General features: G+C 46.1%; 1 protein-coding gene and 1 long non-coding RNA gene across 5 annotated transcripts in view; one reads left to right on the forward strand and one right to left on the reverse strand.

The window, feature by feature from the left end:
• COL27A1 (collagen type XXVII alpha 1 chain) overlaps positions 1–17319 on the forward strand; it is a 142737-nt gene that overhangs the window by 39751 nt on the left and 85667 nt on the right. For all 4 annotated transcript variants that reach the window (XR_010349156.1, XM_064394051.1, XM_064394050.1 and 1 more), the window contains 5 exons: positions 4799–4843; positions 5714–5767; positions 8124–8168; positions 10445–10498; positions 11695–11739. Coding sequence is in view for 3 of the 4 variants with exons in the window: in XM_064394051.1 (XP_064250121.1) it covers positions 4799–4843; positions 5714–5767; positions 8124–8168; positions 10445–10498; positions 11695–11739 (243 nt within the window). In the remaining variant the exon portion in view is untranslated. The remainder of the gene's footprint in view (positions 1–4798; positions 4844–5713; positions 5768–8123; positions 8169–10444; positions 10499–11694; positions 11740–17319) is intronic.
• Positions 1088–5628, reverse strand: LOC135283341 (uncharacterized). Its single transcript, XR_010349157.1, has 2 exons — positions 5435–5628; positions 1088–4712 (listed from the first exon to the last, which is right to left on the reverse strand). It is a non-coding gene; the product is annotated as an uncharacterized LOC135283341 (long non-coding RNA).

Here is a 17319-nt window from a genome sequence, read left to right on the forward strand (position 1 = left end):
ATTTAAAGTCCCAGTATCCACCCAAAGAGCCTTATGCCTGTTTAGTAGGTGTATAACCTAGGGAGATAGGCTGAAACAACTGTCTGAAGACTATGTAAGAGTTTGAAATAAAATTCTGGGTACAGAATTCTGTTCCTTCTTTGTATTCCTCATCCCTCTGCACCCTGACACTGGATGTTCCTCAGCAAGCTCAGTTTAGGCCTGGTGCAGCCAGTGCATTATCTAAAGGGATCTCCAACCAACAGCCATACTCAAAGCATGGATTCAGAACAGTGCTGGCATTCCAAGGAAACCACAACTGTCTATCCTGGTGAAGCAAATTTCAAAAACATATCTGTGTTCCTTCCCTCTTTATTTAGCTTGGATACTGTCAGCACTGGTCAGGTTTTGCTTTATTTTCTTCCATATTGATGCTTTACACTGCTAACATTAGAAACACATTTATGCCTAGAAAAGGGTATGGAGGCATAAAACACAAGATCCATCCCTGTTTTCCTGAGGCAACAGGGTGTGTTTCTATCCATGCATTCAAGCCTGCACAGCAGTACCTGAGCCATCCATACCTGGAGCTCACATCTTTCTTATATCAAGGATATTTCAGCTGAGTTTCCAGTTCCAGACTGTGTTGATAAGTTGGTTTCTTGTTTTGGAAGCTGGACCTGTTGCAGGGAGCTGTTTGAGTGTGGCTCAGTGGCCATGACTCCCCCTCCCAGCAAGCCAATATTGCCACAGCTAAAGTGAACAGCTAAAATTAGCATCTTGTTTCCATCACTTCATCAGTCAATGGGCCATTGACCATAGAGTGTTGCTCAGGTCAATTAGCTGCACACAAACACCTCCTCTGGTATGTTTTAAGACTCCAAGGAGAGAAAGAAGGTGTGGAGGAGTCTGACAGGAACCCTCCCTCTCCACCATTATTTGTTGTATGCTTTATACAGAACCAAATTGCCAAGAGGAGGGGCTGAGTTTATTTTTCTACTCCAAGGCTGGTCATGCTTGGGGTGCTGTGTGGAGTAGGAGCAATTGAGTGATTAATTACAGATCTTTTGCTGTCACAAACAAGTTCTAACTAATAGGGTGCAAAGAATACCATTTTCCTGGTATAACAGCTCATAAAACAAAACCTTGTGGTTACGATCAGCAAAATGCAATGTCAGGAGTGCAAGCACTCATAGTGGAAAAAGCAGAGAAGGAACAGGAGATTGAACAAACATTCCCAAGTCCAGCACATGGCCTTCACATCTGATCTTAACTCCCACAGGACAGGGTAAAGGCAGGGATATGCTTCTGTTTCTTCAAGTAATGAGCAAGTTGGATGTTGAAATTTTTCCTTTGGTGCAGCTTAAAAACACCTCCCAGTAGCACTAGTCTGGCAGTGGGTTTGGTGTAACCTGGCTTTTATTAGCATCTTGCATTAAGAAAAAATTTACAGCTGTTGGAGAAATGTTTGGAAAAATTCTTTTTTTTTTAAATCTGGGTTGCCTGCTGGCATTCTCCCAGTGAAAATACACTGCTGCTTGGCTGAGGGTGGGCAACATATCTTGGCTACCGGAAAACAGCCTTGGAAATGGACATCCCTCCTCTCACTCCATGGAGGTGCTGCACAAAGGGCTCTCAGGGCTTTGATCAGAGAACACCACGTAGAAACCTTCAAATGGGTAAAATATTTCACCGGGAGAAACAAAATGCATTTCCCACTAAATGAAACCACAGTCTCAGCAGCGTGAGCTGGAGCCACAAGCACGTGGTTTTGGACAGTGTGGCTCACTCAGTGCCTGCCTTGGGAATGCTGACAGACTTGGATTGGGCTCGTAGGATTGGAGAGGCTGATCTCAGAGACCCCTGAAGTTGTTTTAGCTCCACACATCTACAAGGACATGGAACTGCCTTAGAAGCAGCAGGTGTGTTTCTCATCCTCTCCACACAGAGCTTTTACAGACCAGGAAGGGTGGCAGGACTTGGATGTCCCCTCTGCCCATCCCTCTGGTTCCTGTGAGGTATCTGTGGGCTTTGGCTTTTGCTTTGGGGCTGCAGACCACAGCTGCCTTGGAGACAGATCTCAGCAGAGCAGCATCATTGCTCCAGAGGAGAAAACAGCAGCAGTGAGAGAGGCAAAGCTTCACTGGAGTCAGAGAGCAAAGGCAGAGCTGGGAGGTGGTCAGCACCTCAAAGCATCCTGTATGCAGGTCTCATTCCCTGGCCCCTTAATTCTTCACATTTCCTACCAAAGTGCAGGATGATCCCTTTAGCTAGGAGAGAGTGGATTATAAATATCATCACAGATGAGTAAATCCTTCACTGGAGTGCAATTTCCTTTCTAAATCACAGCCCTTTGTGTGGAGTGCCCTGTAATCATCACAAAGTGTTCAGATAAAAGAGTAAAGGCAGTTGTTTTCATACCCTCTGCCCTGTCATTTTAGTGCTATTTGAAGAGGATTTTAGCAGGTAAATACTTTCACACTGCAGCCAGCTTTAACATACACAAGTTTTTCTGGTTTTCCTCATTGTAATTCACCTAAGGCAGAAATAACTGGGGTATATTGTGAGGAAATACATGTTTGAAACTCTCCAGAGCTCAGAATGAGAAGGATATTTAATAGAACATAACAGTAGCACATAACAGTGCCTACATATTTAGGAGCATAACATATTTAACCTAATTGCCACTCACTGACCACTACAGAATTGGTGCAGAATTTAGTTCAGGACATGCTTTGAGCATCTCAAGGGACCATCATGCAACCACCTACTTTGAGTGGACATTGCAGGCTCAAAACACCCATCCTGCAGCAACCCAGCTGGAGCAGAATGGTTCAGAGCAGCCAAGCCAGGCACATATTCCTTATCAGTGGAAAAGTAAGATATTGTTAAGCTTGGTTTTCCAGCTGTCTAGAGACAAGGCAGCTCCTGCTCCAGACTGGAAGAACTGGGCAGAGCTCCCAGGAGAAAACCCCATGGAAATCTAAATTTCAGGGAATGGCTGGGGATGCTGAACCCAGGGATGTTTCTGTTGGAAGCTCTCACCCTCAGGCCAGACACCCAACCAGGGTGGGGCATCCTCCCTCCTCTCTGTGAGCCTCTGTCAAGGAGCCAGGGAGGGGATGAGCAGGAGAGGATTTCAAGGGGCAGATTCCTGGGCAGGGAATCCTGTGTGCGGTCCTTCTCCAAGAGCTGCTGAGGCTCTTCCAGTGAGGAATCTCCAACTGAAATGTCCTCACAGCATTTGGAGAAAGAATCCTTGAGGTAGTTCAACCAAAGGGCTTTCAGAAGGTGCAGCTGTGTCCAGAGCAATGGTACATCAGCAAAGCCGAGCAGGAGAGCAGTGGTGAGAAGGGAATCAGCATCACTGCAGGCCAGACTGTCTGCAATAACAAGGCAGGAGGAATGCAGAGGGGAGAGGGCAGTGGCCAGCATGGCTGGGAGCATTGCACACCCTGCCAGCAAAGGCTCAGGCTGCAGGTCTGGAATAGCCCGTGGGAAGAATAAAAAAGCTGTTAAGCAGAGGTGTGGACCTGGGAGCAGAAACAGTCCCAGGTTCATGTGCTGAGTGGAGCCAAAGGCCAAGTGCTCGGTCACCCCTGAGGCTGGTGATGGCTGCCAGAGCAGGGACACTCCCTGTGGGCTCCACAGACAGATGGGGTGTGCTGGAGCCCTGGCCAGGGCAGGCTGAGTGGCAGGGACTGAGGTACAAGTAGTTGTAACCCACTCTTGAAAGCAATTTATTATGTCTTTAGTATTTGTTCAAGGGTTGTTCCATGTTTATTTTTTTTCTCTCCCATTTGTTTCAAGTTAAATTTTCTGCTTTTTTTGTTTTTAATATTGCTGCTAGCCCAGCTAAACAGTCATCTCTGTAACTGAGTTCAATCTCCTGATCTGCTTCTCTTAATGGAGGCTTGTTTTAAACAGCTAAAGCAAGATAATAAAGAAGAGGGAAAAGATCTGAACTGTCCATCACATAATGAATTCACTCTGTTTGAAGGGAGCTCTAGGTAAATCTAGGAGAAAGCAAACTCCCTTAAAAGACACACAGTGCTCAGTTTGCAGTTAAACAGGCTGCTCTTGTCCTGCTCCAGTGTCTGCATCCCACCAAAAAATGAAATATTGACAAACTGCAGTAGGATTACGAAAGACCTGTGAGAATGATTTAAAGCCTGAAACACGTGCCAGTAGGCAAGGTGGATTAAGAAACTCATTCCAATTAATTCAGCAGAGAGAGCAGGTTGAGAAGCAGCTTGCTCACCAACTTTGGTAGCTTCATAATGAAGCACTCTGGATCTTGTAATAATTAGATTAGAAAGCTAAATGGAAGCTAGACAAGTTCAAGGTAGAAAAATTGAAGTTTCCTGTGACAGTAAATGGTTGTTTTGGTGTTTCCTGTGGCATTTCAAACTCTAAAGCAAAAGGAAGCGCTCTGAAACACAAATGGCTCATGTTGCTGTGTCCCCAGTGTGCCTAAAGCCAACATTTTATTCTGTGGTTTCCTGAGGATTAAGGACAGCCTTGCCCAAGGTGTAGGTTACAAATAGATCTGAGCTTGGAGACCACTCCAAATGTGTTCATGGAGCAATTCCTTCTGGAGTATGTACCACCCAGACCACGGCAGGGCACATCAGCAGGTTTGGGTAGTGCAAGCACTAAGCAGCTTGATTAAACTTTTCATTATTGTGTAATGCTCTCTAAAATCCTGCTTCTCCTCAGAGCTTTAGTCCCACCTGCAAAGAGAAACAGAAACCAAACCCAGATTATTGTACTATATTTTCATTTGTTAATATTCATCTCTTCCCTCCTATTTTGACAGGGATATAAAGGCTACCCTGGACCACTAGGTCACCCTGGAGACCAGGTGAGTTTTCCCAGTTCCCAACAGGGGAGCTTTGAAGAGGGATGGATTTGCTGGCTGTGATGCTGGTTTGGCTCTGGTGCAGCCTGCTCAGAGTGAACAGGCAGCTCCTGCCAGGGCAGCTGGGCACACACCAGGATCTGGGCACACACACAGACCCAGAAGCCATGGCATGGTGGGAGGAGACTGCCTTGGAGTTTCTACACCTAATTTCTAATTTTTACTGCTCACCCACACCAAGTTTACTTGGGGGAAGAAAAACCAGCTCACCATCCTACCCCCTTTATTTTTTTACATTAATTTCACCTGGACTTTACTAACCACACTGTGTTGATATGTGATTCCCTTCCCAAAGGCCAATCCCCCCTCCCCTTTTCTTCCACCGCCCCACCCCCCACTTTCTTCCCCCCCTCTATTTGGTTAAGTTAGATGTTTGCAATGCAGTAAAAAAAAAAAAATGGCAATGAATAGCAGGCCCTGTTAGCAATGATGTTAAAGGATATTATACATGAATCCATTCAGTTTTGTAGAATTTTGGCAGTGCTTTCCCACCAGCAAAACGGTTCCATATGCCAGATATAGATGCAGCCTTACACCTTCTCTTAGTGTCCTTGTTCCAGATTCTCTGCTGCTTTTCCCCAAATGAAGGGGGAAGGAGAAACAGCAGCACTTACTCAGTGCATGGATCCTGTTGACTTGGCTTCCCTGTGTTTTCTCCCCTCATTAATTAACTTCATTATCTACCCTTAATATTGCTTTCCTCTCAATAAATGTGCATCAGGTTAATCCACTCCGCAATGATTCAGCTGCAAACACTTCACATGTGGGACATTCACCTGACTTTTTGTGCTTTTTCTTTTTTTCTCTCCAAAGGGTGAACGAGGACCAGCTGGAAGTCCAGGTGCCAAAGGTTATCCTGGCAGGCAGGTGCAGTAAATCTCATCGTGCTGTGCACAGAGTAGGGATTTGGGTGTGCAGGTAGCTAAAGACATGGCCCACTAAGGACAGTGCAGTCCTCTAGAAAATGTTGGTATATTTGATCTCTGAATATTTTCCTTCTTCCCTCCTCAAGATGTTGTAGCAATAACGCAGTCATTCAACTCTGAAATGTTGTTAGAAAGTATTTTGTGGCTATTATAGATAAAACCTGAATTTCTACAGCAAATTATGGCAGATTTTTCTTCAGTAAAGCAACACTGAAAAAGCAGAACAGCAAAGCACAGAAAGACATGTGCAAGCTGCTAACCTTTCTTTACTAGGCACATTTTGCATCTAATGTTGGACAAGTTAAAAACCTAGGATGGAAAAAGGTGTATTTATTATTGGAGGAAGAGATTTAGATGAACTCCCATTAGTAAAATTCACTGGCATAAGCCTATGTCTACACACACATAATGCTATGCATGAACTGTAAATATATATATATATAATTCATATTTGCAGCTGCAAAAAAGAAAAATATAATGAAAGACAATCAAGTCATTGTTCTCATGCTGGAAAAAAATTACACAAAGACAACTTTAGGAATGGAGGAGTGTGCATGGGGTAATGGATCAAGACTGGACACTTTGCTGTCCTACTGATGTAAGGTGCTGACTAGTGTAAAGGAAAGAGGAGATCCTAAAAACCAAAAGAGTAAGACCCTAAAAAATCAAATCTCTTGAAGGGCAAAACATCCAGTCCTATAACATTTTGTGGTGAAGTGAGTTTGTCAGGGTTTTCTGAAATGGACACATTTAATGCTGGATTCAGCCACATTTATCTGTAAATCAAAAGACCAAGCAGATGTCAAAGATCCCAAATGCTCTGTCCTGAGTCCTTCAGACTCATCATGAGTTTGGATGTGAATTTTTTATGCAGATGTGTAGTTTATTGGATTAAATGTGAACTAGACCTGCAGAACAAGTATGCATCTCTCTGCTTCAGACTGTCAATAAAGCATGACCCATTTTAAATTGAAAATTAAACTGATACCTTGCCTAGCACACTGGAGAGTGCAGATGGCAGAACTGGATGGGAGCTTTATGCACCTGACTAAATGCTCCATTCATACTCTGAAAGGCTCTTAGAGCTGAGCATGCCAGAGAGTCTCCTAGGTGTGAATGTGTGTTAGATGACTAATAAGAGGAGGTCCAAGAGATTTTGGACATACAAGGTTAATGAATGCTGTTCAGCAATTCAGCCCATCAGATAAGCAGGATGAAATCTGTGCCTTGACATTCAAAGAACTAATCTGTCTTCTTAAAAACTTGGTTTGGGTCAGGAAAGTGACTTTTTTATTTTTTTAAGGCAGCTTTTTTCAGCCTATCTGAATGCTGTGTGTATCCTGCATCAGGGCTGTTTACTTTACAGAGATTTTACTACTTGTTACTCCTGTCAGCTGTGCTGGCTCTGCAGCCATGGGAGAGAGTGCTTGGCTCGGGTTTGGTTTGTGCATCACAGGCAGGATTGTAACTTCACCCTGATGCCTGAAATCTTTGGCAACAATACAGGAGCCAGGAAAGAGCACAGCCCAACTTTCACATCCCAGGCTGGGCCTGCATGCTGCCAGATGAAGAAAATATGGACTTAGCCTTTTTTTTTTCTTCCCCCAGAAAAATCCCATCAAAATTTGGAACTTGAGAAAAAATTGATCTGGAAACTTGCTAGAAGGCAATAAACATGAAAATTTATTTTGCATGTTTGCACTTTTCTTCTTTGCAGTATTTTGAGTGAGCAGCATTAGGCATAGAATTAGAATGGAGAATTAATGTTCAATTCTTACCAGAGCTGATGCTGTAAAGGGTTAGAGATATCACAGTACCTGCATTGCTAAGTGACTTTCTGGGCTGTAGAAATTTCTCATTGCACCAGTGTTCCCTAAGCAGGTGTTGGAATACATTTGCTATGCATGTGTTTGCTCAGGCAGGAAGATGAGTGGAGAACTGTTGGGCACACAGCATCGCTGTGCCTCACATCCCAAGTGTAACACAACCTCTGGGCACCCCACTGCCTCAGCCCTTGTGGTCTTTATCATCAGAAATCTCGACTTCAGCCCCAGGGAAGGCTCACTGTGTGCAGCAGTCTCAGGTTCTGCTGAATCCTAGCTCCCCAACAATGGCAGATCTGTTATTTGTATTATTTGGCTTTTTTTTTTTTTCTCCTTTGTTGATGCTCCTTGGATGCTGAAAGCAAAACCTTAAAGCAGAACCATGCAGGGATGGTGCTTGGGGGGTTGGCACTGCTGGTTATTTTAAGTTAAAGCTTGCCCACATTTGTCTTTGTTTTTTCCCTTCTGTTCTAGGGTTTACCTGGCCCCATAGGGGAATCTGGCCCAAAAGGCACTCGGGTAAGCAACCTTTATTTGCCTTTTCTCTGCTTGTTTTTATCAAAGACTTCTCAAGCAACTTTAGGCTTGATTTTGCAGTTCTGAAGCTGGTTGCTTTAATTTGTTGGGTTTGGGGGTTTTGAACCGTGCACCACTTGTTTGTTGAAGCACTGTTAAGTTTTTTTAATTAAACATGGACTGTACCTTGATCAAATCCCCCCAGTAGTGCTGATGGTAAAGTCAACCCCTTCAGAGCTCACATTGCAGGAGAGGAAAGAATGGCTTACAAATTGGTATCAAAGCCTGCAAGCCCCATGTCCCAAAGACCTCTTTAGTTTCAATCAGTGTGGTTCAGCAGACTTTAACCACACCGAGTAGGGGCTCATTTGGGTACAGGCCTGGTTTGGGAGTGGTTTGTATCATTATGAACCACAGCAAGCCAGCATCTTGAAGCCATGTGCAAATACAAACAATATCTCCATCCTGTCTGGTTTTGCTCACCAAAAATAATTGCTGGGGTTTTATTCTCACTGCAAAGGATTCTTTTTTTATTACTACTTAAGGCTCTTGTTAATCACATTTTGTTCTTTTCCTGCAATTATAAATTCACAATGCAACTCTAAGCCAATAAATCCCCATTTCTCTAACACGTGATACTTTCTCTATATGCAGTAAATTCAAGCAGCTGGCTTTCATCACTAGGAAAACTGCAAGGAATAAACAAATGCTGACCCTGTAGCTAGCAGTATTCCTGAGCTGGGAAGGGAGAGGGCAAGTTCAGTTCCTGTAGGAGAGAGGAAAATCTGAGACTCACCCCACTTCTGCAAGGGCTAAAGTTTTCCCTGGGGCATCTGTTCACTGCTCTAGCCAGGACCTTGTGTAATTATCAGGTGGTAGATGTGCAGAATGTAAGATTTTTATGTTATTCTCTGTTTTGCACCCCTGAGTGGTGAGGACTGAAATATTTATAAATACCCAAGGAAGCCTTTTCTTAGTTCAACCACAATAAATCAGAATTGGGTGCTAAGGTGAGATATGTGCATTTTGTGACTTAAGGAGCCAGCTCTGGACTCTTCTTCATCCTCCACTTCTACTTTTTCCTTCTCCTGGAAAAGTTTGGGAGTTATGTGGTTTCTTTTAGGATTCAGGAGGCAAAGGGAGACAGGATCACTTTAATGTAGCATTATTTCCCAGCTAGGTGTTGTCCCTAAAGGAAACACAACCCACAGGGAGCGATGCACCCGTGAAAAGGTTCGGTGGGGTTGGCAGATAGAGATTTAGCAATGATGGAGAAAGAAAGATGAGAGAAAAGCAGTGTTAGCACTTGGCTCCTGTAACAGTGAGGTGCCACGGAGGGGGCTCCCTGCTGAAATTCACTTCCTCTGGGTTCGGCATGCTTGGCACCAGCCGGGCCTTTGCAGAGGCCCAGCACACAAGGTGACTTTGTCCAGGCTGCTGAGCAAGGGGATTAAACACAAGGCTGCCATTGTGGCAAGGGAAGGGAAACGCTGTGTTTTATGCAGCGTGTCGTGTCTCAGCAGGGCCCCAAGGCCACAGAGAAACCTGGAAACACAAGGTTCCTGATGAGTGTGGAAGCAGCAGGTTTTGTGTGAAATGTGTTGGTGCAAAGGTGGCTCCCCCATGGTGTGGAGGTGCAAGTTGAGCCTCACATCAATCCCCCAAGCCTGGAGTGTCAGGTTCAGCCTCTCCCAGCCCATGCAGGGCCTTCAGTGCTTGGGGTGAAGGTTTGCACAAGGTCCTGGTGGTGCAGGGACAGGCTTTGGCAGAGCCAGGACTCGCTGCAGGGTGGTGGCAGCCCTGGTCCCAGGAAAAGAGGGGTTTTTCTCAGAAGGAGCTGCAGTGTGTGACCACCAGGTGAAACAAGACAAACAGAAAGGGCTTGATTTGACAGGACAGTTGGAAATGAGTGTCAAAAGCAAAGAAAGAGACAAAAGCAGGTGTAGGTCTGTGGATTACTTTTGCCATCACTTTTGCTAACCTCCAACCAAGCTCCATTTCCCTCAGGTACACTTAGAGCCAGCCCAGGTAAGATTTCTTCTGGCTGTCCTCTTCCTGCCTGGAGTCCTCCTGATCCCTGGTGTGAGGGTATGTGCCCTTGGACTACATCGTGGAAGCCAGCACCATGCAGTCCATGGGCATATACACTTGCCTCAAGGTTTATTTCATCACGGCTGCCACTGACCAACGCTGGAGGTTGCTCTGCTCTTCAGGAAGCACAGACTGACTGCATGCTAATGGAGAAACGTATTTGACTGCTTGTTTCCTCTTTTCTTTAGGGGTATATTGGTCTCCCAGGATTATTTGGGCTACCAGGAGCCGATGGAGAACGAGTGAGTATTTTGTGAAGAAAACTTTGGTGTGTTGGTTGAATGCAGTTTTTCAGAGCCTGATGTAACCTTCTCTATCCCTGCTCCCTGAAGAAGGAGGCAAGCATGCCTAATGCTTACCTATCCCTTCTTTAGTCTCTTCCTACCCCTGAATGAAGACCTGTGTCCCTATATAATGCTGATGTTCAGCTGAGGAGAACCCAGGTTTCAGGCAGGGCCATCAGACCTTGCTGTTGACTACAGCAGAGTTTTCTAATTCTCCTTCACTTAAAAACCTGCCTTCCCTCTCCCCCTTGCCAGCTCATCTTAGTGAGGTGGGGCAGGGCGAGGAGAATGTCCATGGAGATTTCCTGCTCCCACAGGAATCACCTCCCAGCCATGCTGCCTCAGCATTTTGTGTGCCTGGCTGGAGATGTTTGGAAAGAGCCTGGCTCTTGGAAGGGACAGTGCTGAGCTTTCTGAAAATGGCTTTATTTCCACTTACATTGAGTTGGGCAGTCAAGCCTGGGGCTGTGAGTGGGCAGCTGTGGCTGTGCCCTCTCTTCCTCCCATCCTTTTCATCGCGCCTTCCCCCAGCCCAAATTTTCAGAGATTTACAGGTTGCTTTTCCACTCTCCATCTCCACATCCTCCCACCTGCCCGATCTCTTCCCATCCAAGGACCCCCTTCTCCCCACTACAAGAGCTCCTTAAAAGATCACTGGAGGACGAACACTGCTTGATTCCAGCCTTTCCTCCCTCAAATGCAAGCTCCAGAAACCAGAGAGGCCCCGGGACCATGTGGGAGTGTGCCTGCCTGGGAGGGGCCTGCCCTGAGCTCTGGCGACGCTGATTTAATGCTTGTATAACTAAATAAGAAACATAAACACGAGCTCTGCAGCGAGTGCCTCGGCGGTGGCCCTCATTTGGTTCCAGACCAGTAGCTTAATGACTGCTCCTGCTAAGCACAGCCCAGCCTGGGGATGCTGCCTGCGCGTGGCCTCGGGAGGCCGTAGTTAATGGGTGAAGGTTAATTGTCTTCTGCTCTCGCAGCCGACTGCAAGTAGCTGACATTTTGATTCCCAAACAATGCCACAGTCATTAGCCTGTTTTGCATTCTCCTTTCTCTTCTCATTTTGCTTTGTATTGTTGGTTGGCTGTTTGATTTCTCAACCAGAACTTTTTTTTTTCTCTCTCTCTCTCTGTGTTTTTTCCTTGCAGGGGATCCCTGGAGTTCCTGGGAAGAGGGGCAAGATGGGTAGGCCGGTAAAGTTTTTCCTCGTCTATTATGCAGACCTTGTTGAACGAAACTGGAAGCAAGACATTTGGCTTTTGGCTGGGTCCTTTCATGTCTTCAAATAAACCTTTCCATGTCTGTCTTCTCAAGCAGGAAGAAAACCAAAGATAGAGATATTGCTCTCTTCCTTTCCTCCATTCTCTGCTCAACTCACAGGCATTATTGCTCCTTTCCCATACTCCCTTGGATCTTAGACTTCTCAGATTTTCTTCTATAACATCTTTCCTCCTGTCCTGCCTCTGGCCAATTGCTTCCCTAGATGCATTTTTTAATTCCCAGCCATGATTGCAGTGTCCCAGGTGTCTGTACTGGCTCTGTTCCATCTCCTGCTTTGCACTCCCACCAGTTCTGTCACATCTTCTATCACTTCTATCACATTATTCTCTTCTTGCTGTTACTGTCTCCAACCCTGTCCCATCCTGGTTTGTGTAATGCGAGTGTGGTTTTGTATAGAAACCTTTTTGTTCTTGGTGGTGCGACAGACTGGGGAAAATGTGTTTGAGGAGCAAGGAGACACCAGGTAGATGTGAGAGCTTGGCCAGGAGGAAGAGGTGTTTGCAAGCGGAGTTAAAGACAACTTTGAGAGCTGTGTAGAAGAACAAGGGGAGCTATGCTGACTCGAGTAAAAAGCAAGAGCAAGTGGGAAAAATACAGAAATGAGCAGAGGAAACAGGGAAAGGACAGAAAGGAAAGGCTTTACCCCATCAACCTTCTTCCAAACAGTTATGTATGCTTCCTTTAGGAAGCTGGATAAAGCTTTTTGCTCCAGGAATCAGCAGAGAGCTCAAGCATGTTGGAGCTCAGTTGTGTCTCATTGCCTTTGCACCTTGTCCTTCAGTTAGCCTGAGTTTCCTCTGACCTCTGGACATCATTGCACTCACAGGCTTCTTGCAAAATGTCCACTCACCCACACATGGAAAAACCCAGTGCTTTCCCCATGCCCCCCTTGCCTGGAGCACGTCCTTCCCAGGAGCCCCACGCCCACCACTCACTGATGTTCACTGATGTTCTCACTGCAAAAGCCATGCCAGCACCTCAGCAGTGCAGACACCTCAGCAGTGCCACATCCATCCCAACTGTCCTTTGCCTGAGATGGGGAGCAGTCAAGCAGATTCTTTTGGAGGGGTACTGGAAATCTATACCAGATCTTTTGCAAGCTGCTGGTTGCACCAGAAACCTCTGTGATGAATAAGTGCAGAGCCCGTGGTGTAACCATGACTCACTGGCCAGGGCAAAACAAACACAGCAGCTGTCGTTAGGTGCAGGGCTCTGCTCTCTCTGCACAGAGCACGCTGCAGGCTCAAAGCCTTCCAGCTGCTGGCTGGCCAGGATTTGTAATCTTCCAGGCAAGGGTTTCGGTCTGGCGGTCACTGCTACAAGCAAGGGGCTCCCCTGGGATCAGCAGGGAATCTCTCAGCCATGGATTTAGGCTGGGATAGATGGGAAGGGATTAAATGGCTACGCATGAGCACCTTTGTTCTGCTTGGCTCCTTCAGAGAGCTCTGGCTCCATCCGTGTTTTATGATATCAGGTTTTATAGGAAATCTTGAATGGACCGATGCTGACGGTTTGAACTTCCGAGCGTGAACAGAAAGATTAAGTGACATCCACAGTTATTCAGGAAGTCTCTGGGAGAAATGGAAAGCACAAACCAGCTGACCTGATTCTCTTCCCAGCACTTATCTCCTGGCCACTGCTGCCTCGCAGCTGCCTTGGGGTTTTTGTGAGCCTTCTGGGATTTCTCTGGTCTCTCCCATCCCTGCTCCCTTAGATTTGCTGGTGTGGCTGCTGTTCCTCTGCTGTCTCCTTGTTGTCATTGCTCTTGCAAACCCTTATTAGATGCCTTCAGAGCTGGTGAATGCTCTGGAGAGGAGGGAGTTGGTATCACACATATTTCTATACCTAGCTTTGTTTGGGATGAGAGCTGGCAGTGGATCAGTGCTCAGCCGAGGAGGAGCTGGGGGCTGGGGGAGGTTGCATGTGACACCGTGGGCCTCTGAGAATGATGTAAGAGGGAATGATTAAAATAGAGGAACTGGACATGAGTCAGAGCTTGAAATCCTTCCAGGGAAGTTAAGTTTTGCAGAGCTGTGAGGGACATGGTGAGTCTGTCGTGGAAACAGCTGACTCCACCTCTCCCTGTCCAATATCAGCAATACAGGAGGCCAATGCATCCCAAAATATGGGTCCTGGAGAAGGAGAGGGCTGGGGGTGGTCTGGGGGCAGAGTTATGATTGGAGCCCAGTGCACAAAGGAGCTCCTTTGTGAAATAGGAGTCTGTATGTCTCTGGATCTGCCTGTTTTAGAGGTGGGCTGGGGGGCTGGAGCTGATGCAGCTGCCTGCTTAAACCTTCAGTCTTGCCAGTGCAGTGGCTGAAAAATATGTCTTTTTATGGTGTTTTTAGTAGATTTTTATGGTGTTCAGCTGAGCAGCTGGGGAAAAAAAATATATATATAAAAACAAGACCCCATCAGGGGTGCTGGGGAAGGAGTGAGAGAAGCTGTTGATAGCGTGTCTTGCCATGCAGAGACAACGTGTCAGTCCTGGTTCATCTTTAGGAAGGAGCTGTGCTGCCACTGTAGGAAATGACTCATAGGAAGAGTAGGAGATAGAACTAGCTCAAGGAACACCAAGCTGTTCTTGTGCCGTGGGAGATGGGTAGCCACAACCAGAAGTGTCTGCAATGCAGACTGTATTAAACTTCAAATGGAGTGGAATATTTTCAGAAGTTCTTAAGCTCTGCTAGAGGAAAAGACTTAAAGGCAAAACTTCAGGAAATATATCCAAGGAGCTTTGAGCTCTTTTTTGGTTCATCTTTGGTTTTGATGTGTGCTTATATCTCTGTTTTTCACATAGAGTGTTCAAACTGCACCAGCTGTGCTATTTTTTATCTATGATTTTTTGCTTACAATCTGTTTTGTTAGTAGTATTCTTTTAAAAGAGATAGAAAAGAAGGAAGAGAAATTTAATTCAAAGACATACTTAGTAATTTTGAGGTTCATCTGAGATCTATTCACAAGCCAGTTAAACACAGCTTAGGTTTCCTTACATTCTTCTAAGAACCTGGTGGTGCTGCTGGTCCTGTGCTCAGAGCCTCACCATGCAAACACCCCGTGAAAGAAAAGCCCTGGCCCAAAGGGTCCACAAAACAGCACAGGATCAGACCTTCCCCAGGGCTGGAAGGGTTTGGTAACAGCAGCATGAGCAAGCCATTAACACCACAAGCAGATATTTCTGTCTCTGTGCTCATCGTTCTGGTTTCTCCCCATGACACACAGTGTCACACAAGCTGCTTGGCTCTTCCAGCTCTGTGCAAACCAGGGACAGCACTGCCTTTGGAGAGCTCTCCTTTGAGCTCAGCAGCTGAAGCTTAGCGTGGAAATGCCAAGGATGACAGCTCGTGTCTCAGGGAGGAGGTGCCATAAAAAGGCACATGGATTTGAAGTCACAGGGATCAGCATGGGAGTGAGCCCAGTAGGGTCCCTCCCCTCTCACCACTGTGAGAACCAGCAGCGAGCTGGCAGCCACTGGCACCAGCCTCAGAGTTTGCTGGGAGCACCAGCGCAGTGCCAGGCTGCTGGAGCTGGCCACAGGAGGAGCCCCCTCTGCACTCCCACAGGGAGTGGCACCTTCTCACCAGGCTGTTTTCCATGTGTGCTGTCTTCTTCTGTGGTGACTTACCATGCATTGACTCCTGCCTCCAGTGAGCACCAGTTGCAATATTTTGGTTTTCCCGTCATCTGATAAGCTGTCAGAAGGTCATGACGTACCCCTGCTCTCCCCACCAGCATCAGCAGACTCTTGCATCCTATGAAAAGGCATCAGTTGCCTCTGGATAGCCAAAAGCAGGGCTGCCTCTGGGTCAGGAAAGTTTCATTTTGCAGTCTCCCCTAACCTTTTGGCGGAGGGCTGAGATAGATGCATGCTGCATGTCAGAGAGTGAGGTTTGCCAGGGTTCACAGACCCAGCTGCTGTCCATGCAGACATGCTCTGCCATGTGTCTGGAGGGGCTGGCATAGCCACAGACCACTGAAAAACAAATGTTCCTTCTTCTGTAGGGACTAAGGTGATAAACATCTCCTCTCTTGCTCCAATCTTTTCTCTGCTTTGGATGCAGCTGAGACCCTTCCTTTGAGTGAGCCAAGAGTCTCCTGCAGCACATGAGCTGAGACTTGGGAATCTGGTAACAGCATTTCACGGTGCTCTCAGATGTGGCCAGCCAAAGCCAGTAGAGATATGTGTGGGCTGAAGAGCTGTGTGTACAGGTAAACCCACAGGATGAGCTGCACAGGGAGCACAAATGGTCTGTAGGAGCTGATGGACAGGACTGGGTAGTGCTGCCTTGTGCCAGTACCCCAGCATAGCACCAAAACGTTTGATGCCTTTTTCAGGAACTGATTAATTTAAAAGCATAATATGCCTTTAATCATTCTGTTTGCATGAAAAGTCCAGTGGAGGTCCTGAAAACTAGCCATGAAAAAGCTCCTCTTTTAATAAGAGAGTTTTAGCTCATGGATCAGATGTTTCCTGTTAGCCATTTAAGTAAATTCTTTGCTATTTTTTTGCTTTGTTAACCTGAATTTTTAAAATAGATGTGGTTTGAGCAATCAGTGACTTTTTTAATGCTGAAGTTGGACACTGAAGCTGGGCAGCTGGTCTGGTCTCTCCAGCCCCTTGGCCTGGTTCACCACTCTGAAATGCAGGCGTGAGCCCAGAGCAAATGTCACCATCTCCTTTTGGCCTGAGCTGTGTTCCACATGTCTGGAGTTTCCCAAATCTCTGTGCTGAGGTGCTTGCATGGTTACTTCTCACATGTTCCTATATCCATGATTACAGCATCCAAATAACCTGGCAATGTGGACAATATCAGTATGTATTTCATATTTTTAAGAATGGGCAGAACAAGGTACTGAAAACAGAGGGAAAAGGTGCCAAGAGGTATAACTTCCACTAAAAGAAAAGAAACAATCCCAAAGATTTTTTTTTCAAGAATGCTCCTAAGTGACTTGTCCATCATCATTCAGAAATCTCATGAGGAACTGAATCAAGGTCTTCCAGGCATCTTTAATACTCCAGGGAAAAGCTCATTCATAAATCAAAGCTCAAAAATTATTCTTATTAGAAATTATAAGGTAAATAATGCAATTGTCACCTATGAGTCTGAAAGCGTTTTGACCCCTAAAGCTGCTTGACTTTCTTGGATAGGAGGCTGCTTGGTTTGGCAATGTTGGCCATAGATAAGGAGGAGCAGTGGCAGGCTCAGTGCTCTCTGGCATTAGGCCAACGTGTCTGTGCAGTGGTAACTCAGTTAGAGCTCTGCAGAACAGGAAAAGATCCTGTACCAGTGGAAAAGGAGGGGAGCAGGAGTGTGGAGGGGCTGGCATTTCACTCAAGTGATGTTTGGCTGGAGGGGCTTCAGGAAATTTTTCTTGTGCTGCTCCTGCTGTACTCCCACAGCTGGAGGGATAGTTTTGTTTAAAAATGCCCTGAAATCTTTGTCCCAAGAGGTGACACGGAGCTGTGAAGTCTCCTGGGGATGAAAGCAAAG

Source organism: Passer domesticus, chromosome 18 (genome assembly GCF_036417665.1).
Source record: "Passer domesticus isolate bPasDom1 chromosome 18, bPasDom1.hap1, whole genome shotgun sequence".
Lineage (NCBI taxonomy): Eukaryota > Metazoa > Chordata > Aves > Passeriformes > Passeridae > Passer > Passer domesticus.